This window comes from Colossoma macropomum, unplaced genomic scaffold (assembly GCF_904425465.1).
Source record: "Colossoma macropomum unplaced genomic scaffold, Colossoma_macropomum, whole genome shotgun sequence".
NCBI classification, from domain to species: Eukaryota; Metazoa; Chordata; class Actinopteri; order Characiformes; family Serrasalmidae; genus Colossoma; species Colossoma macropomum.
The window spans coordinates 9767016-9789984 of NW_023494795.1; the positions used below are offsets into that span (position 1 = coordinate 9767016).

General features: G+C 38.7%; 1 protein-coding gene across 1 annotated transcript in view; it reads left to right on the forward strand.

The window, feature by feature from the left end:
• Positions 1-22969, forward strand: part of adgrf3b (adhesion G protein-coupled receptor F3b) — a 23734-nt gene continuing 765 nt past the window's right edge. Inside the window, exons 1-17 of the mRNA XM_036581372.1 lie at positions 1-127; positions 4949-5009; positions 5119-5131; positions 6426-6560; positions 12682-12846; positions 12935-12990; positions 14764-14825; positions 14942-15060; positions 15186-15410; positions 16703-16918; positions 17380-17523; positions 17631-17818; positions 17904-18077; positions 18419-19726; positions 19824-19865; positions 20259-20294; positions 22778-22847. Coding sequence (XP_036437265.1) covers positions 114-127; positions 4949-5009; positions 5119-5131; positions 6426-6560; positions 12682-12846; positions 12935-12990; positions 14764-14825; positions 14942-15060; positions 15186-15410; positions 16703-16918; positions 17380-17523; positions 17631-17818; positions 17904-18077; positions 18419-19726; positions 19824-19865; positions 20259-20294; positions 22778-22834 — 3015 coding nt within the window. The 5' untranslated portion in view covers positions 1-113 and the 3' untranslated portion in view covers positions 22835-22847. The remainder of the gene's footprint in view (positions 128-4948; positions 5010-5118; positions 5132-6425; positions 6561-12681; positions 12847-12934; positions 12991-14763; positions 14826-14941; positions 15061-15185; positions 15411-16702; positions 16919-17379; positions 17524-17630; positions 17819-17903; positions 18078-18418; positions 19727-19823; positions 19866-20258; positions 20295-22777; positions 22848-22969) is intronic.

Consider the following 22969-nt stretch of genomic DNA (forward strand, 5'->3'; position numbering starts at 1 on the left):
CGCTTTGTTGGCTTTCTTCATTACCATTTCCCATTCGCTCAGGAAGCAGCCTCTTTACTGGCGGCGGGTTGTTATGACAGACAGCTTCAGTCAAGCTTCAGATTAACTTTCAAATGCTGCTCAGAAGGTTAGTACTCTTTATTCTGTTTATCTGTCTTCAAAATATTTTCAGTTCTTTTAGCAGAAGGACGTTGATATAAAAGCTCAAAGCTTAGTTTAAAATAAAAAATCCAATGTAATTATTACCTAAAATATTGAAAGGTTCAGGTATAAGATATGAAAAAAAGAAAGATAAATCTATAAATTGAAGAATTGTTTTTTAAAATTAGAAGGAAAAATGTAACAAGCTTAGAGCCAAACTCGTAAAGCTTCAGTCAGGCTTTCTGATTGGTGAAGGTGACTTATATATGGTATGTATTCTTACACATTACTTACTACATAACCAGTAAAAATGAAAAGAACTACTCTGAAGTCAGGCTTATTTAAGTGGATGTAGAAGATGCTGGTACTGTAGCAGTGTTGCTAATTGGTAAGCATTAAAAATGAGGTTCTTGCTGGAATCACAGAATTCTGGATGTGTAGGAATGATGTTGAAGTTGCTGTTTCATTGTCAGATTTGTGAGTTCATATGAATGAACCGTGTACTATCTTTAACATCAAATGCAGAACAATCTTCATACAACTAAAAATGTGCTGATTTGCTGTCATACAGTGTCTAAATGTTTCTAGACACCTGCTCATCCAATGTTTCTTTTGAAGTCAAGGATATTAATAGGGAGTTGTTAATGTCCCCCTCTACTGTTCTGGGAAGACTAGCTGTTGGAACATTACTGTGAGGATTTGAGGACAAAAGCTTCAGTGAGGTCAGGTACTGATGTTGGATGGTTAGTTCTGGATCACTCCAGCTCATCCCAAAAGCATTGGATGGAGCTCCATCACTCCAGAGCTTCAGAGAACACAGTTCTGCTGCTCTACTGCCCAGTGCTGGGGGTCTTTATACTTCTCTAGCTGATGCTTAGCACTGGGCATTGCGCCTTTAGGTTCATGCATGGCTGCTCCAGAGCTTCTCGTTCAATTAACAATGCTATTCTATGAGATTATGCAAGCTGTGTGAGTGCAGTGGACTGCTTGAGTCGGCAACAGGTGCACTTTTTACCACTTAGAAAGGGTGCCTGGATACTTTTGGACATATAGTTTATCAAAACTTTGTCCTTTTTTCTGCTCGCAGTTTGTAATTGCCTGCTGTTTCACATTGTGTGTACATTTAATGATGAATGGCCCAAAGAAATAGTCCAATCGATTCATTAACAAGTTTTTTACGTTTTTTTTCCTTTTCCTAAAAACTTTCCTTTTTGGAAAAACAAGGTTTTGAAATGGCAGGAAATATGTGAAATATATTACCACATACACACAAACCATGTTACATGTTATCATCACAGAATAGCACAGCTGCCAAAGTGAACTACACACATTGGCGCCAACTACAGGAAGCATTTTGGTCATTCATCCCCCCAAAACTAAAGGGGGTTGGGGGGGGTGGCTCGGAGGGGCAACTGTTAATGAACTGCTGTTCATTAAAAGACTCTTTTTTTCAGAACAGTAAGAGCATTCACAAGTGGTTTATACAAGATTTGTTAGATGTAGAAATTATTTCAATAAATATTTAGTGTTTTTGAAAACCTTGTTTCAGACATTTACGTTTGGACACATTCTGGGTCAGTTTCAGCAGGTACAAAAGAGCAGGTACATCTGTCTCCTCCCCACAGCATTCTGATTTGTGATTGGTTGACAGTTTCCAGCCTGGTGAACCAATCGGTCAATCTGTTTACAGCATGGAATAGAATTTTATTTATTCTTATGTCTTATTTCGCTGTATCTTGTGAGTGAGTAGGTGAGTGCGCTGACCTGTTATCATGAGCACCGAAATAAAAAGCGAGGTCCGCATTGCTCTCATGCACAGTGTTTAAATTAAACATATTTTCAAGTAATAATGATCCTATCAGTTAATATTATGAGCAGAAACCATTTTATTTTGGTGTATGATCTGCTCAGAGCATTATAATGAAAAGAAAATAAGTTTTAATCATTTACATATATACACCTATGATTCCTGCTCTTACATCAATGTCCTCTCCAAAATTAAACATCTCAGGAAAACATTTAAATAAAAAAGAAAAGAAAAGCTGTTTTTAGTACACTGTTAGAAATAAAGGTTCTGCGCAGGTACATTCTTCGTTCATCAAGGTACAAACAATGTAAATGTTCCCTCAAAGGTACAGCAGTGGTTTTAAGGTCCAGCTGTGAACCTTAAATAAGTGTTTCCAGGTGAAAAGTTGGCATTTGTATCTTTTCATAACCGAATGTTTTAAACAGAACAGTAAAATAAAAGTCTGGAGACGAGACGGGGTGTGTGGAGTCAGTACAGCTTAGAACATATCATTTCAGTGGATTATGGTTCAGTTATGTTCCCTGACTAAAGGTACTGAGATGTACCCTTGAGGGTCCCACCCAGTGACTCATTGGTTTACTACGTTCTTTCTGAGAGTGTAGTTGGGTAGGGATCTGGGTAGCTGAGGGAGAGCTGGTCCTGTTGCAGGTTTGGGTGGAGACGCCAAAGCGTCCGTGGTGCTGTAACTGTGTGGTGCTCTTTGGGCCTCTGCATTCAGTCCACCATGCTGGCCACTCCTCACTGGGAGCTGGGGTTTGGCCGCCCAGCAACACAAGGCACTACAGCCATAATTTTCTTGGACTCTCACATATAGTCAAGACATGAAGAGGCAAGTGGACGGAGGCATTAGTCAAGTTTGCTTAACACAGGGAAAATGTGAAAGACTGAAGACTGAGAATAAATAACGAATACACAAGTTCTGGCACTGTTTCTACTTCCCACAAGAATGCAGGGAAGAGGACAAGGGCAGAAAGAATGGAGCAGATTAGCAATAATGGGGAAAAGGAACAGCAGATCCATTTCAGTTTCATTAAATCTGATGTCAATTATGGATTAACCCCTTAAAATCTCAGGCTTAGTACATACTAAAGCTTATTATTCAGTGTCTACAGGGACTTCAATGCAAACTGGCTGAGCTACTCTTTGGTTAAGGACTGTGTAATAAAACTTCTGGCCTCTGCGGTGGGCCCTGGCCATGTAAGGGGTTAACTTAGCCTGCCACGATGTTTGCATGAACACTCTTGGTAGCCATTTGCAGCTGCTATACATAACCAGCCTATTTAAATTTGCATTGACATTGAGTAAAAAATACACAAAACACAAAAAATTAAACAAAACAGAAGGAAAAGCAAAGGAACTCATCCATGTTGTCTGTCCTCTCGGGTCTGCATGAAGTCATGTCACTCTAATGCTGCGCTCAGACAGTCCTTGTAAACGTGTACATTTCTAAGTTTACCTCAAGGAAGTTGCGCTCGAATGGCTGACACTGTCATTAATGCTGAATACCTGAAAGTGGAGTTAATATGGTTGAAGGCAGCATCGCCTCAGGCAGATATGAACTTCTATGTTGAACCTTAAAAGGTGTAGAAAAGAGATGGTAAGAAAAGCAACAGCAAAGTTGGAACTGTAGATCAGAAATTGTGAAACTGACAATTTTGGTAAGAATACAAAGGAGAGTTTTGCATTATGCGTTTACATTATTCAGGGAATGAAACACGGCTGGCTGGGTGGGAGACGGTGGAAATACTGTCTAACTCTCTGAATACAGTGCAGTAGTAGGAATTCTAGCCTGTGGGTGGGAATTAGCAATGACCAGATTGGTGTGTGGGGACGTTAAAGTCCAACAAAAAAAATGCAATCAATTTCATCTTATAAGGAGTAATAAGTTTTTGAGTAAGCTCAACTTAAGCTGTATTGTTGACCTAAATCAGAAGTTATGCAGCTGGTTTTCTTAAAATGTTTACCTGAATTTTTTACAGGGTATGTTAAATTACAAAATTGTATTTTGTAATTAGTGTAGAAAAAAATGGTGCAGAGAAAAAAAATAGCATTCATAGGAATCACCTTGTATTTTGGAGATAGAGGCTGGTAAAGGCCACCACAGCCCCCCTCTAGCACCCTGTTCCAAAGTATCCAGCTGCATCCAGGGCGGGTTAGCAACCACATGGGATCTGATGGTACAAAGTGATAACTGACCAAACAAACACTCCAGAGGCCGAATCCAAAGAAAGTAGGCTAAAGCAGACTGAAATGCAAATGCACTGAAAGTAGCATATCTAACCGATTACAACTGCTGTACAGTCTCTAAAAATATTCTTAATGTAAAATAGTGATGTAAAACACAAGGAGTCCATATACACAGGAGTATAAAGAGTACACATCATAAGTAAAATACATGTTTTATGTTTACTATACAAAAGTGATGTGTATGTAAAACCTATTTAATGCCTCCTCATTGTTGTTCAAGAAAAACAATATGTAATAATACATTTTATCAGTTTACTCAGAACATGGACTCTCATGGACAGTTGTTAGATGTTTAAGTAGGCTACACACATTACAGACAGCAATTGTTTTTTTCTACATGGAACACAGAAACTAACTTAGGCCCTTCATCATTCAGTGTTAATGTGGCAGCAGCGCTTAACTTCAAGTTAATATCAGCGATAAATACAAAAGCAATGCATCTTGACCATTTTTCCCCTTCTTGTTCTAATAATAACCCACTGAGAGCCGTTCAGTGAAATTATCATCGTAATGAAGTCGAACAAAAAGAGTTTCACTGCATCTTTTGGGATGGCTATCGCAGTTCTTCACTGTCCAAGGAACATTTTCAAAGATATCTTGCAAAATGCATGTTATTATAGATGTTTTGCTGCATTGATTGGAGCTGTATTAGTAATATAATACAAGATACGCTCCCATGTATGTTTGTTCATGTGTGACTGTAGTCATAAAAAGCAACCTGAAACCTGAATGTTATGTCTGGTATCCTTCCAGGATCAACGCAATACAGGAGACCAGCATGCTGCTCTGTGCTATCCTATTCCTGTATTGTCAGGTACAGTTCGCCGTAGTCAAATAGTATTTGCATTTACTGTCATTCACAATTGATAAGAGAAGCCATTGATGCCCTGGATAATCCTCTGCTTTTGTTTCTCGTCCAGCAGATTTTACATGTAGGTGAGTATCATCTTTCAGCTATCAGAAGTTCTATTCATTGGCCTCTTTTCCGCTGTAGCGTCAAATGAGTTCTGAGCATGAAAACAAGGAATGTTTACAAACTATGCTCAGTAAGGTTTTCTCGATTTGGCTAGCTACCCATGCTTAGCACCACAGAACTGAAGTAGCTTAATTGAAGTAGCTATTCAGTGATTGGTTCTGTGTTTATGCTGATATTGTGCCACTGTATTTTACATAATTTCAAAACCAAAAACAATAAAGTAAGTTCAGTTTGCTTACACAGTCACCAAATAAATAAAAGCAGTGCTCAATTTTCAACTCACCATTTAATAAATGTCAAACTATTTGTCCAACAACATTTGCTAAATGGTAAATGCCTAGTTAGCTTAGCTAGAGGCCTACAAATCCAAACACCACAGTACACGCTGCTGAAAAAGGACCGTTAGAAACCGGACAAAAACCTGATGGTTTTGCTTTCTAACAGGAATTGGCTTAGTGGATTCCAAAAGAGACCACTAGTTTCCTGTAGAACAGCTTTAGATCCCATTAGGAAACCATCAAATGCATTCGGAATCAGCTGGTGGTCACCTGTTAAACCATTAGGATCTTTTAGATTGTGATATAAACCCATTAAAAAAGCTTAAAAATATTACGAAACCAACCGACAGACACACTTCATGGTTTCTATGGGTTTTTTCAGCAGGGCAGGTTTGATTCTAACTAACTGGTGCTCTCCTGTTACAAGTCTAGACGACAAAAACCCACGTCTAAGAGAGCATGACCAGTGTTTTGAGATGTAGCCTGCTGGGCTAAGCTAACGCTAGCAGGCTAAAGGTTCGATACAGGCTTAGTCCTATTTAACAGATGCTAAAATAGCACCACTTTAGAGGATAAAATCTCCAAGCACATACAGTCGAGTGGCTAGTGTTGAAGTGACAACCGAAATCGAATGTGATCTGTAGCATTTAGCTTGTTAGCCATTGCTGAACCACTCATGTGTGTAGTTTATTACTTCACCAGTCCACACCAGCATGGAACAGCACAGTACGGCCTGAGAACCATCTGGCTCCACAGTGGGGAAAAAAAGGCCATTGAGGCATAATTTTCCCTCACTGAAAAGTTTGTTTCGTGCATCATATTTTCAATTTAAGATAAAGCTGATAAACAACAGATATTCTAAATATTCATCACTGCCCTTTTTGATCACAGTTCCTCAGGTGAATAGTACCAGTTGTTTAATGCTCACATTAAAATTACCGAAGAGTAATTTCATTTCACTTTCATGTTTCAACAGGTGCTACCAATGAGACGTATGTTGCAGAGGTGATGATTGAGGGGAACGCAACCCTGGATGTATCTAGTTTTCTGTCTGGACTCCAGTGGCTCACAACAGACACTGCAACCATCATGGAAGCTTCAATAGTAGCTCGTAGGTTCATTACCTCCTGACAGAAACTGCTCCTGTTTTGCCCTTAATTTTTCTTTCTCTTCAGTTTTGTTGCTTTTTTTGCAACAACTTTGTTTAGTAGCTTTAGAGAGTAAAATTTAACAGCTACATTTAAAAAGCTGAAAAAGAAAAAAATCACAACAGAGCATGTATTTGGGAGGAAGCCCACCAAGACCAGTGTATCTGAAGAAACAACAAGAACATTTGGTTTTACTGGTTTGTACAGAAGTCCAGAGAGGCCATGAGGTAGTTGTAATTTTCTGGATTGTTATCTTGAGATAACGAGTTAATTATCTTGTTATCTCAAGATAACAAAGTTGTTATCTAGGGATAATGAGTTAATTGTCTTGTTATCTCGACATAACAAAGTTGTTGTCATGAGAAAATGAGTTAATTATCTTGTTATCGCGAGATAACTAAGTTGTTATCTTGAAATAACAAGTTAATTATGTTGGTATCTCAGGATAACAAAGTTGTCATGAGATAATGAGTTAATTATCTTGTTATCACGAGATAACAAAGTTGTTATTTTGAAATAACAAGTTAATTATGTTGTTATCCCGAGATAACAAAGTTGTTGTCATGAGATAAAGAGTTAATTATCTTGTTATCGTCAGATAACAGTTGTTATCTTGAGATAACAAGAAAATTCGAACTCATAGCAACTACTACTTCCGTAGTTTTCGTTTGGGTAATATAACATGGCGGGTGCTGTAGAGCGGTTTTTGCTGATACCATCATGAACAAAACACCAATAATGAATTTATAGAGCTTTAACGTTCAAATATTTAACAAAAATATGCTTTTCCTGTGATTTCGCTACTGAAAATGTCTAGTTCATTTAGGACTCTTAGAAGTGCCTGAGTAGCTGATATGAAAACCTGGAAGAATACAGACAGTGGGAGCTCTCCATATCCTAAAATTCCTAGATAGTATCCCACCTGAGAGATATCACAGAACTATGGGCCACTTCTGTGGTGTAATTCCACTCACAGGTTTAATACTGCAGTAGTGCTGCAAATATGAAGTTGCTTCAGCTACAGGTTAACCATTCGCTACATTATCTGGACATTGGTTCCCAATGGAGGCGGCATGGTGGTGCAGCGGGTAGCGCTGTCGCCTCACAGCAAGAATGGCCTGGGTTCGATTCCCAGCCGGGTGACCAGGGTCATTTCTGTGTGAAGTTTGCATGTTCTCCCCGTGTCTGCGTGGGTTTCCTCCGGGTACTCCGGTTTCCTCCCACAGTCGAAAAACATGCAGTCTGATTGGACATGCTGAATTGCCCCTAGGTGTGAGTGTGTGTGTGACTGTGTATGTCTGCCCTGTGATGGACTGGCGACCTGTCCAGGGTGTATCCTGCCTTCCGCCCAATGACAGCTGGGATAGGCTCCAGCACCCCACCGCGACCCAGAAGGATAAGCGGTTTAGATGATGTAGATGTATGATGGTTCCCAATGGCATTTGACAAAACTGATGTGATTACAGTGACAGTATCATTACAAAGATGATTATTCATGGCTACAAATTCACATGCAAGTTATTGAGCATTCACAGACTACAAACTTGCTAATCGTTACTTAGCAAATTGAGTCAATCCAGGTTAGTTTCACTGGTTTTATTAGCTAGGGTTAGCTAGAATCATCAAAGAAGATATTTACTCAAAATTAAAACTTTAAAAAGAGATGTCTCATTAAAGTGAAACCTACGAGTTGCAGTTTAAGCGAAATACATTTACTTAAGCTTTTTGCATATGTAGTCTTAAGTACAGTTTAGATAGGATTACTTTTCCATGGGGAAGTGGGATAATGTGATTTTGCCACAGAACATCTGTAACATTTTTGACAGATTCACATAGGAAATAGGAAAGGAAATCTCAGTAGAAATGACTGAGATGGAAGTGGATACTCAATTTAAGCACTGCTTCCAAAAAAAAAAACAAAAAAAAAACACACAAGACGTTCAGCTGCTCACAGGTAAAAAACGTGTTTTTAATCCTAATATCGATCAGCCAAGACATGTTTGGTGTCAAAATTTTAGAACTGAAGCTATGCGGCTAGCATTTCCAACAAGCACTTGAAGTAAATAAACCCTCTCAGACCCTCCTCTCCGCATGATGCTGAAGTTGGCTTCTTATTTAAATTATCCGTATTCCACAGATTTTCCTAAATTTCTGCATAATTCAGTCGTTGAGATGTAAACAACGTAGTCTGATGAACAGATGGTTTGATGTGAAATGGTTCACTGCAGAGAAACATGACTCAGATTTCTTTACAGAGGTAGTGATGGGAACCAGGGATCAACAACACAAATAGAGCCAGTTTATTTACTATGCAAAACACCAATCAACCTACACATGTTCTAAAATTATGTATGTAATGTTATGGTAAAATGGCAATACATGTAATATGGTAAAGCAGTTTTCTTTGGGAAGTATTTTGCGCATGTACCGCTCCACCATGAATATGTTTTAGGCCAAAATCTCAAAACTACCATAAAACAATGTCTCAGTGTTTCATCCCACTGGAAAACTCATCAGTTTAAAAAAGATGACCACCTATGTGATAACGTACCAAATTAAGTGTAGATTTCCTTGTTCTGGTTTTACAAAGTGGAACAAAACACCTCATAATAATATTTCATTATTATTACCATTATTCAATATACAACTTCTAAATCTCTTACAGTAAGCAAGCCTTACGTTTTGCTGTGCTAACACTACATACCTGCATGGTGATGTTTGATAACACCCCTGCACTGCAGCCTCCCACAGTTTGGAGACAGAATAGTACCAGTAAGCAGGTGATAATGTAGTTCCAATTTTACCATAAATGTGAGATCTGTCCATGCTGTTTTACCAAATTCTGTTCTTTCTAAACAAGTTTATGTAGCTTACCTACATGATTTGAAGCAAATATATGTTGGTAGATTTTAAAGATAAATAGATAATATCAATATATAAAGGATTTTTGGATTTTTTTTTTTTTGTGGAAATGGTGTTGGTGACAAATTACTTTGAGCATTTGTTAGCACCATTAAGCTGGCAGCTTTAGTTAAAAGCAAAACTTGGACACCTAACATGTCTCAGCTGATCGACTGCATTTGAGGTAAGTACAAATATATCATACAAACTTAATTTTCACCGAACTACAACCCCATTTCCAAAAAAGTTCGGACGATTTTATTGTTTAAATATTTGCCCATTTTGAATTTGATGCCAATAACACATTCCAAAAAAGTTGGGACGGGGGCCTGTTTACCACTGTGTTTCATCACCTCTTTGATGTTAGTTTTGGAAGAGAAATGTTTTCTCATTATTGTTTGATATAGGATTTCAGCTGCTCAACAGTTCGGGTCTCATTTGTTGTATTTTTAATTTCATAATGCGCCAAATCTTTTCAGCAGTTACAGGTCTTGACTGCAGGCAGTTCGGTTAAGCACCCAGACTCTTTTAATACAGAGTCATGCTGTTGTAATACATGCAGAATCTTCTTCCCTGAAAAAGATGTTGACTGAATGGAAGCATATGTTGCCAAAACATGTATATGTCGTACAGCAGTAATGGTGCCTTTACAGATGTTCACATCACCCATGTTATGTGCACTAATGCCCCCCTATACCATCATGAATTCTGGCTTTTGAACTGTGCACTGATAACAAGCTGAGTGGTCTTTAGCCCAGAGGACACAGTGTTCATGATTTCCAAAAAGAAGTTCAAATGTTGATTCGTCTGACCACAGGACACTTTTCCATTTCCCCTCAGTCCATTTTAAATGAGCTCAGGCCCAGAGAAGGCAGCAGCATTTCTGGATCCTGTTTATATTTGGTTTCTTCTTTGAGTTTTAAAGTTTTAACTTGTATTTGCAGATGCAGTCATGAACTGTTTTCAAAGACAGTGGTTTTCAGAAGTGTTTCTGAGTCCATGCAGTGATTTCCACTACAGAATCAGGCCTGTTTTTAACACAGTGCCGTCTGAGAGCCCAAAGATCACAGCCAGCAAATACTGTTCTTTGGCTTTGTCCCTTGCATACAGAGATTTCTCCAGATTCTCTGAATCTTTTAATGACATTATGTACCATAGATGATGAAAAGCAAAAGTTCTTTGCTATTTATTGTTGATTATTTATTAATCAAAATTTGAAAATAATGAACGCTGCATCCTCCAGACTAAAGACCTCCCAGCTTGTCATTAGCACAGAGTTCAAAAGCCAGCATTCATGATGGTATGGGGGTGCATTAGTGCACACGGCATGGGTGTCTTGCACATCTGTGAAGGCACCATTAATGCTGAATGAAATGGACAGATTTTGGCAACATATGCTGCCATCCAGATGACATCTTTTTCAGGGAAGGCCTTGCATATTTCAGCAAGACAATGATAAACGACATACTGCATCCGTCACAACAGCATGGCTTCGCAGAAGGAGAGTCTGGGTGCTGAACTGGCCTGCCTGCAGTCCAGACCTTTCACCAGTACAAAACATTTGGTGCATCATGAAACAAAACCTCAGGCAAAGAAGACCCAGGACTGTTGAGCAGCTAGAATCAGACAAGAATGGGACAACATTCCTCTCTCAAAACTCCAGCAATTGGTCTCCTCACTTCCCAGATGTTTACAGACTGTTGTTGAAAGAGGAGGGGATGCTACACAATGGTAGATACGGCCCTTTAGGACTTGATGGCATTGCTGCCATCAAGTTCTAAATGAGTTAATGTCAACATCTGATATGTGTTTTATGTACTATTGTGAATACAACATGGGTCTATGAGTTTTGCAAATCATTCATTCTGTTTTTATTTACATTTATTCACATTTTACACCGCGTCCTAACTTTTTTGGAATTGGGGTGGTAGTAAAGCTACATTCATGTGATGTCATTTCAGTGTGCAACAGCACAGCAACCAGTTTTGAATGATGCAGAAAACTGAAAATCAAGAAAAAAGGAGATACCTCTTTTCCTTTGGACAGCGACAATATTCATATTTTGACAGCTAATCAACCATGTAATTCAGAGCCTCCAGTGACACTCCAGTGTAAAACATACACAGGACATTGCTTGTTCACTATAGAACATGACAGAGGCAATTTTCAAAGATTCTATTCATTTTTCTCATAGAGAAATCCAGCTTAGACTTTCCTAATATAGACGCCAACTACAGAACGATCTACTGGAAATCAGTGGCGAAAGTTCCAACAGTATAACTAGTTATGAATGTGTTCATAACTGAATTCCAGATTGTGATGATGCTAGCTGGTCTAGCATATCACCAACAGCCATAAACAAAGACTGGAAGAGACAAAGGTATGACTGAGCCTTGTATCTTAATTAATGCAAAGAGACAGTTACTTACCTGTTTCCTGGAGAGAGTGACAGCGCAGGTCATTCGGTCCTCTTGTAGGTCTGCGGGCCTGGGAGGGACACAGGGACAGGGGGTGCACAGGTCGACCTCGAAAAAGAAAAACAAAACTGTTAATGAACTATTTCCTAATATTGAGTATTGGCCATGAATGACATCTGTAGATATATACTTGAAGTAAATGCTGAATATGTGTGTATTGTGAACTGGAATGTGACTATTTTGCCTTACGAATACCACTGGGAGGGGCTACAGGTATTTAAGGAGAGGCCCTGTCCGGGTATTGGACTGGCTAACTGCTGTAAGTAAGACGGCTAGTCTCACTGCCGACATGCACCCTGAGGTAGAGAGGGAAAATAAGTGAGAATAGTCAAGGGAAAGTAACAAAATGCCTGTCATGCATTTGAGTTTTATTTATTTATAAATAGTTGTGTGTAAGTGCCAATGGTGAAGGATCTTTTATGGTGCTGTTTGTATTTTTGATAATGTGTGTGCAATAAAGAAATGGGGAAAGAGAACCATTTAACCAGCCTTCTGCCTTCTGAACTTCTTCTAAACATGCCAACAAGGTAACCTCCTGGAGTCCACTCTACCACACAGATATCTATTTGAATCATCTCAAGCAAACATCTTGCCGTAGAGGACAAGCTATGGACTAATAGGCAGATAATTCATTGTTATCTGTAAATTATTCCTGATACTCACATCATACAGATTTTTTCTAATGATGCTGATTGTGTTGTTGCAGAATGTGAAATCATTGGTGATGAGACGACATGCTGGTGCGAGAATGACTACATTTGGAGTGACTTGGTGTGTGACTTTGTAAACAGCTGCTGCATCAGTCCCACCACTCCGAAGTGTGTGGCCAACATATCTGATTACACACCTCTGTGCGTACCCAAAGTGAATGGTAAGCTCTGCCAAAAACCCACAGAGGTTCTCTAATAACCAAAGTTTAATAACCAACTCTAAAATGTGTCTTTTCTCTTTTGGTGCAGTTACCCTCAATGGATCCATTGACATTCCAACACAACCATCGGATTTGCAGACTGTAGTAAGTACTCTCCACAATTTCCAGCTGCAGTAGCTGTGACTCAATAGCTGAAACTCTTCCTAGAGTTTAAATAAAATTTAACTTTAGCATGAGCAAAAAAGGATGTATTTAAATGGACAGTCTGGCCAAAATGAAAATGTAACCATTGCTACATGTTAAACATGACTACTCTCATACTACAGTGGTGCTGCAGTAGTTTCTAGAGAAAGATGTTCCAGTTTAAAGGCAAGGAAAAGCTCCTTCTCATTAAGCATCTATAGATAGAAGGAACTTTTGGAAAACTACTCTGGGATGGATTATTGAAGGAGTTAGCTGAATGCAGAAAGAGGGCCAGACAGATCAATCAATCAATCAATCAGTCAGTCAGTCAGTCAGTCAGTCAGTCTACCTTTATTAACCCCAGAGAACATTGAGGGTGACCCTAATTTACAATATTGCCGAGTTGATACAGGAAAAGGGATTGATAATGTGCAAGAACATATCAAATAATAAAAGTAAATTTTATTTAAAAAAATGACTCAAATCAAATATAAAAAAATGAAACATTAACAAAAAAACATAAAAATACAGTAGAAAATATAAAACAATAATTAAAGCATAACTAAAATGTAAAAGTTAATAAAATCTAAAGAAGATAAATAAAACAGAAGGATAAGATCAAAAAAAGGAAACTAAAAATACATTCAAATGGCTGAAATAAAAATAATCATAATTAAAATAAGAATATTACTAATAATAAACAGTAATAAAATAATGAAAATAAGATTATAATCATAAAAAAATCTGGTAAAACAGTGTCAGGCAGAGTGGAGCTGGTTAGAGAGTAAGAGTTTAAAATGACTGAGTGACCCAGCGAGCTGAGCTGTAGTGGTTCCTGTAGGAACCAAAGGCAGATTTTCGCAGTTCAGTAAAAACCCTCGGTACCTGGTATGTGATCCAACCACTGGAGCGATAAGGTTACTGCTAGAAAACTGAGTATTTTATAACAGCCGTTTAACGGTATCAGCTGTAATATCATCATCATCACAGCAGAGAGCATGGATGACCCAGTTGTAAGATGTGGAGAAAGGTGTAGTTAGCTACCGAGCTCAGTTTGATTCCTTTCACTTGGCATTTTCCACTTAAATTGTGTTGTTGATAATAAATTTATTTATGTCATTTGACAACTGAGGTAAGACTTCTGCTAACAGCAGCTTGATTGAATTGATTTGGCTGTGACTCAGTGGCTAGGCTTGCAGTCAGGACTGCAGTGGTGGTGTGATGTATTTGTGTATTGCATGCTGGATATTGTAGTGAGAAAAAGCTGATGAAGGACAAAGTGAAGGTGGGACAAAACTGGGAATTCTGTCAAAATAATGAAGCTGAAGGAAATAAAACTGTCCTACAGAAAACTGCTGGAAACATCAACATTTCAGTGCTGTCCAAAAAAAAGCATGTTTTTCCATTTTTGTCGATTTTTATTCTTCTACATTATTTGGATACGGCGGACGTCCTTTACATTGTGTGAAATTTTCATGATGACTAGACCGATAGAAATGCTGTTTTTTGAACAGTGACTTTATTAAACTCTAGTTTTAGGCCGGAATGCCCTTTTAATCAATCACTCAGTCCATCGCATTGCAGTCATGAAGACAAACATTTAATTGTAATTCATAATTGTAATTAATAAGCATTAATTACAGCATATTCAGAACCAGAGACTCTGCTAAATATGAATTCACACCTCCAGAAGTAAAATGTTTAAATACTAATGGTAATTCTCTTTCTTTTCAGCTGGAAAATCAGTTCAAGCTAATGAATGGATTCAACGGGGTTTATATAACACAAAGATCCGGGTACCAAATAAAATACCTTTACTCTTTATGGTGCTATGCTTAATTTGATCTGATTTTCAACCTGTTACTGTATCATATGTGCTAATTTTCCTGCTCTGTGTCGTGTCATACACCAGTGGTGTGAATTTTACAGTGAGTCTCAGTGCCACATTTAAGACTCCGAAAGTTCAAGGCATACTTTCAGCACTGAGGAGCACATATACAACTATTTCAAATATTAATGTTACGTCAATAGGTAAATAAAGAAACCTCATCTACACTTTTGCAAAGTGTCTCTTCTTCAGACATTATGTTTTAATGCTGAGCTGCACGGAGTGAAATTTTCTTGTTTTTTTTTTTGTTTTTTTTTAACAATTGCAGGACTGGCCAATATTGAAATTCCTCAAAAGAAAGTGTGTTATAATTCAAAGTTTATCATAAACTGCAGCACTGAGGAACAGATGGACACCTGCATGTGGCAGATTTCTCGGGCTGGCCAAAGCCCGCAGGTAGTTGGAGCCGGGACAGAAGTCGACATGCTCTTTCCGCAATCTTGTGGAAGCTTTACAGCCATCAGACTTAAGAACATTACATGGTTTTGGGCAGGTAAATTTATTGTGTCATTTACTCCCAGTGAGAATGAGAGGCAACAGTTTATTGAACTGAATTGAATTTTTATACGCTATAACATTTTTAGTAAGACTTTATTCGCAGTGGTCCATTGTAGATGATTAATAAACTCTCAACAGATTATCAGTAACACATCAACAACATATCAGTGAAGTAGCAGTAGTGCAGTGTCTGAATATACTGAAGTGAATATCTTGTAGATGTTCTGTTGATACATTACTTACATTAAGTAGATGTGTTGTTTATATGTTACTTCCGTTACACAAAACCTAACCTTACCAACCTCACCAAACACCCAACCCTAACCCTGGCCCTAATCCTAACCCCAACCTTAACCTCAACCCAAAACCCAATCCTAACCCTCACCCTGGCCCTAATCCTAATCCTAACCTTAACCTTAACCCAAAACCTAATCCTAACCCATTTCGAATGTGACATAAGCCTCACTGATTTAGTTTTGATGCAGTTGTAATATGGTTCCAATACAGTTTCAATACACTTTCATTACAGTTTCAGTGCAGTTTCAGTACAGTTCTAATGCAGTTGTAATACAGCATGTAATGATGTCATTTCCTAAAAACACTGGTGTCATATAAGTTTATCAGTTAAAAAAAAGTTGTAATCTTTCTCTGTAGGAGCTGAAAAATGGAAGCAGTTACTTTAATGTTCTGGGCTCTTCTTTCATCCAACTACTCCTCTCTGCTGTGCAAGAAACTGTGGCTGTGTTTGACTTTCCATCACTAATTTCATGTGTTGCAACCTGTGCACTTTTGACTTCTCTGACGTCCCCATATTTTGTTTATATAGATTTTGTTTTATTTTATTTTTTCCCCATAGGAACCGGTCCTCAAGAGGTCACGTAGAGCTTTCTTAGCACGTTCCCTGCAAATCTCTCTCTGTAAGAGGAGCTGAAGAGTGACAGCATTCCTTTAAAAAACCACTCTTGGCTTCTCCTGAGTCTAATAATTCCTGTTTGTGTTTGTTTGTGTTGGTGCATGAGGCATATGAGGGAAATCTGTCACATGGCCTAACTTTATACATAAATGCAGTACTTTTTTTCCCAAAAACAAAACAGTCTAATGTAGCTTTTCAGATTTCTGAACCAACAAAAAATTAAGAAGTTAAAAAGAAAAAAGAAAAGATAAAATATCATAAAATATCACAATCAATTTTCATTTGCTTACAGTGCCTATAACCTACATTGATTGATTGAAACCTCTTGACTGTTTTAATGTGTTCTAATTCTTTCTCTCCTCACGACTCTTTAGGAATATACACCTGCCTGTTCACCAATGGGTCAGTGTCGCACGTAGCCTCAGCTGAACTTCAGGTTGCGCTCTTACCAGAAGTCATTAATTTCACAAGCGTGCCTCCGAATCCTGATTGTTCTAAGAGACAAGATATTCAAGTCACTGTGATATGCGCCTTTAGTAAGAGCGAAGAGAAATACACAGTTTCAATAAACGACACAGTCGTTGAGCCAGGTATTTACCTCTTTTTATCCCAAAACACAAGTAATAATGCATGTTTGGGTACAAATAATAGAGTAAATCGCTGCTGTCGGAAGAAATACTCGTATCTCCATTTTTTGACATACTTTGAAAATACCTGTTGTCCTTTACATTGTGTGTAAATTCCATGAGGAATGGACCAAAAGAAACAGCCCAAAATGGCTTGGGAAAAAAGTCTGGTTCCATTGACTTACATTAAAAGTAAAGTATGTTTTTTCCTTCTCCTGTGAGTTACCATTTTGGAGATATGAAAAGCGAAAGCAGCGAAATGCTTATACAGCATTTATAACCAAAGCGAAATAAGTTCTGTATGTGTTGGTCTTAATTTAAAAGAATAGGATTTAACTACAAAGTGTTCATTAAAAAATGTGTGTTTACAAACCTGAACTTTCCTCCGTGGGTACATGATCTCTAATAGGCATTTGTTCTTTCAGATAACATCAATAATTTCAGCTATCCCAAAACTTTCACCATCAAGTGTTTGCAGGACCGCCCAGCCTTCTTCATCGCTGTTTGTAAAGTCACAAACAGTTTGGGCCAGAACAGACCAACAGCTCTGAATGTGCCGGTAATACAAGGTAAGTATGGGATAAAGTAAAGAGCTTGTGATATGATGTTTAGCTCTTAAATCATTAGTTTAGCACCGTAATTTGGGAATCTTTAAATAACAAAAATCTTTATTCAGACGGTGATCCGTTCTGTGAGCAAGAGGGCCAATGGCCAAAAACAAAGAGTGGGATAAAAGCAGTAATACTCTGTACTGAGCCCGGGAGAGTGGGCACAAAGGAACGAACATGCAACGGTTACAGCTGGGAAGAGCCAGTCGATCTCTGTGTGAAAGAAGCACTGAATCAGTTGTCAGCTGCAGCTGGGGTAAGCAAAATAAACACCATAGTGCTATCAGAAAAGAACAACTGGTAATTGGTGTAAATCTATAACTATGTTTGTTGGTTTATAGGATTTTGAAAAAGGAGTTGGGGCTACACAGGAAGTTGCTAACACTATTTTTGATAATCTGAAGAATACCACTTCGGCTCAAAACACATACGGTGATGTTTCAGCCACAGTAAGCGTTTTCAACACGATGAGTCGTGCGTCCTCCAAAGTCGAGCTGGGTGAGACTGTACTGCCGGTAAGCATTTTCCAATGATAGTACTTACCTTTTTAAACCCAAAGTGTCCAGGTTATTTGCAGGGGTTAAGTTGCGTGTGGGAGCCGTAGGTCTTAACAAAGTGGGAACAACCTTGCTCAATTTATATGCTATTATACAGACTTCTCAGCACAGATATGATGTAAATGTGAATAAAGCTAATAGGTTATGTGTTTCTTTCATAATGGCTTCCTTTATTAAAAAAGAAGTAGAGTTTTTCGTTTTGCAAGTCCACAGTTCTAAAATATTGCAAATAATCCTAAGTTGAGGGAAGAATCAATGACTTTGTTACTTAATGTTGACAAAAGTTATCTACCTTCCAGAATTTCATTGACTCAGCAAGCAATATACTAAACACAACCTGGGTATCGGATGAGAAGAGTACTACAAGCCTGGCTACAAGCTATCTGTCATCTGTGGAAGACCTGGTAAAAAACATTAAACTCAACAACAGCGAAGGATATAATTCTTCAAACATCCAACTTCAGGTTTGCCGAAACACCCCTACCTGCAATAGGACTGTTTTCAACGTGGTGGTGGAGCTCAACTCAACTTCTGGTGAAGTGAAAACGATGGGATTACTGAACATTCCGCAGTATCTCCCCAGAGACAGTTTTAAGGACTCGAAAAGTTTGAGCTTAGTCGTTTCCGCCACAGTCAACGACACAGGCCCTGTAAACGTCAGACTGACTTTTCCGGTGTCTGACGAAGAGAAGTCAAATTATAAATCGCTCTGTGTGTTTTGGAACCTGACAGAAAAGCAGTGGTCTCAGGATGGCTGCAACTACACCCAAACTGGTAACATCAGCTACTGTGAGTGCGATCATTTGACCTCCTTCTCCATGCTGTTGTCGAAAACTTCAGTCGACCTGCCGTTTATGGACCAGATCACGTACATCGGGCTGGGAATCTCCATCTGCTCGCTGATCGTCTTCCTCCTCATTGAGGCCTTGGTGTGGAACGCAGTAGTGAAGACCAACCTCTCTCACTTCCGCCACACCGCCCTGGTCAACATCTCCCTGTGTCTTCTGTTAGCGGACTGCAGTTTTGTCGCTGCCACCTTCCAAAATATCCTCAACGACACGTGGTGCCTTGTGTTGGTGGTGGCAAAGCATTTCTTTTTCCTAGCCATGTTTTTCTGGATGCTCTGCTTGAGCATCATGCTTCTCCATCAGCTCATTTTCGTCTTCCATCCACTGAGGAAAAAGGTCTACATGATTCTCTCGATGACTATCGGCTACGCTTGCCCAACAGTGACTGTGGGAGCCACATACATGTACTACGACAAGAATCCTGAGATTAAATACTACAACCGAACCACATGCTGGCTGACGTACGACTCGCCACTGAAAGGGTCCATCCACGCTTTTCTCTTTCCTCTTGGCACCATTGTGTTCATAAATATGTTCTCAATGGTGGTGGTCATCGCGACTCTTCTCAAACCCGCTGCAGCCGAGAGCAACAAAAAGGATGATAAAGAGGCGGCTAAGAGTATTATCAAAGTCATCATCTTCCTGACTCCAGTTTTCGGTGGGACTTGGATCTTAGGGCTCTTTGTGTTCCTGATGGACGACAACAAGTTCACCAAGGTCTTGATCCACTACGCCTTCACCATTGTTAACTCCTTACAGGTACACCTCAAATCACCACTACTCAAAAAGTCTTGGTGTCACTTTTGATGCAGAACATCAAAGTTATGGCTCTACGTGTTTCTCCTCTACATTGTAGGGCTTCTTCATTTTACTGACGGGATGTTTTGGTGAAAAGAGGGTACGTCAGTTCTTTTTTCCTATCAGTAGTTTCATGTGTTTGGTTGGAGGTGTATGGCGTCCTTACAGGCTATATTATTCATATATATTATATATTATATATATATTGCTGTTGTCAGAAGAAAACCTCGTATCTCCAAAATGATAACTTTACAGGAGAAGGAAAAAACCTACTTTACTTTTAATGTAAGTCAATGGAACCAGACTTTTTTCCAAGTCATTTTGGGACGTTTCTTTTGGTCCATTCATCATGACATTTACACACAATGTAAAGGGTAACAGGTATTTTTAAATTATGTCAAAAACTGAAAAATGACAAAAATGGAGATACAAGGCTTTTTTCTGACAGCAGTGATATTATTCATATTCATTCTTTGTCTCTTTTCCTTGTTAGGTTCGAGACGAAATCTTGAAACTTGTGATATCTGGAGTGAGTTTATGAATCTTGACATTTTGGTTTTTAGTTTAGTACTTTTTTTAAATCATTACTACACAGCCTAACAAAGACTGACCAATCAATGCCCTGCATTCTTTTGTGGCAATGGTTGCTAAGTTGGACAAGCTTTGCAGATGCTTGAAAAATCCCAATCAGTCTAACAACAAATTCTAACTCAGTAACTTAAAATGAAAATAAAAACTAAAAATGTGGCATGTGCAGAAGTTTAAGCATCCTTTCACTTGATCCACCACTGTTATAATTATTTTATGTTTTGTTTTGTTTGTAAGATCTCAGCGCTAATTTGACTGTCCATAAATCATCTACATGGAAGGGTCATCAGAAGCTAACCTTAATCCCTTTAACCCTTGTGTGGTGTTGATGTGTGTGTCACTCAGTGGTCTGATGGACCCACCACATTATTGTGTTTTAAATCAATACAGTCATAAAAATTTATGTAAAAATACCAGATATTTAAAATATCACAAGTGTCCAGCGTAGGGTTCTCCTTTAGCAGCTGTAGCCAGTCAGCAGCCTGTCCATGTTGTCCACCCTCACACACACACACACAAATATATACAAACACATACACACAAAGACACACACACACTAACAGCCGGCCATGTAGGAGGACAACAGAGTGAAGGACACAGCACCTCCACACTTTTATTGTAGGTCGCAGGTTCACCCAACACCACATGTGTAATATAAATGTGTGGGGGGTGAACAGAGTGAAGACACTGGAAATGTGTTATGTTATATGTTCGTCACAGAAAATGAGCAAAGGCCAAGAAATCTGAGGTAGAAATAATAATAAATCGCAACATTTTAACTTTTGGTAAAAATTAAAAATGGGTCCCATAGACCTGAACACCACACAAGGGTTACATACCAGGCTTCACTAACTACAGGGACTTCAGTGCAAACTGGTAGTCAGCCTGCCGGCTGGGCCTGGCCATTTAAGAGCTTAACTAAGATCTCATCAGAAAAGTCAATGCCTTAAGTATAAAACTCAACATTATAATAAACCAGAGGCATTTTGAAATTGCTCTGAAACTTTAAAGTGCTGTTTTCTGATTAAACAAAACTCTGAACTCTTGAACTCTTTGGCTGCTGTCACTAAAGGTATGTTCAGAGGGAAAAAATGAACAACATTTGATGAATAGGACACCTTGCTAACTATTATGTTTTGGGCTGTGTGTCAGCCGGTGGCACAGGAAATGTGAGGATAGAGTGAAAAAAGGATTCTACTAAATATCAACAAACCCTGGCCAATGCCTCATTGTCAGTGAAGAAACTGAAGTAGCTGCATATCAAAGATAATGATCTAATACATACTTTAAAATTACAAAAGATTAAGGTTTTGAGATGGGCTTCATCATCCTCAGACTTGAGTACATCGAAAATCGGTGGGTAGATCTCAAACATGATGTGCATGCAAGACGACCTATGAATGTTTCTGAACTAGAAGTGTTCTGCAAGTAAAAGTAATAAATAAATAAATAAATAAATACATAAATCCTACATCTAGAAAGAAAAGACTGTTAGCTGCTACAAGAAAATAAGTTCTTACTAAGCACTGACTGAAAGGACACCCACACTTATGCACATGCCACTTTTATGTTTATTTTTTCCAAAAAATAAAAAAATCTGCAGAAATATGTCGTATTTACATTCGCACCATTTACTTAAAATCAACAAGATGTGTAATTCGAGCAGGGGTACACAAAGTTTTGCATACAACTGTACAACAGCATACACAGTGATTCAAAAAGATTCATCCGATTTCAAAGCACCATATTTTTACAACCATGAGGCGCCTAGGAGCCAATCACATACCAATTGAAAGAGGGGGGTCATAGAGTTTCTGACTGTCAGTGGAAGATGGCTCCCTTCAGACTGAGAGGAGATGCGACCCCTGAGCTGAAAGCGTTCTGCGTTCTCCACTTCAATGAGATGAAATCAGTCATAACTGTGCAGTGTGATTTTCGTGGGCAGTGAAGCTCCAACAGCTCAGAGCGTTCGTCGTTGGTTCCACAACACTGGATGATCTCCGAAATCGCACTGAAAGAGCCGTGAGTGCAGCGACACCCGACATGCTCAATCCAGTATGGGATGAGTTTGACTATGGTGTTGATGTTGTCCGTACAGCTGGAGGAGGTTCATACTGAGACCTTGTATGATTACATAATAAACTTTATGCTCATTTAAACCATTTACAGTTCACTGCATTGATCTGTAATGATTTACAAGTGAAATAAATCATTTGGAAATCGGATGAATCTTTTTGAATCACCCTGTATTTTGCCGCTGTTCCGTAAAGCCGTTTCAACTTCCTAACAGTTGCTACGAAAGAATATGTTTGTGGGCGGAGCATGAAGGCCAATTTTAAGATCACAAAATAAAATTCTGACACCAGACAAGTTCTTTAAGGAAACTAATATGTCTGTCTCTAATCCGTCTGTGTATCTCTTTAGAAGTCTGCCAAAAGTGAAAGCAAGAGGAACCTGACAACTTCAACAGCAAAAAACTGAAGCATCTTTAAAGGTATGTGAAAACAATTGATACAACTGGGTTAGGTCTTATTTCCATGTTTGTGCTTTAACTATTTTGCAGTCTAAACAGTAAACTGTAAATGACCATATCTTCTAACTGCTGTGTTAAATTTG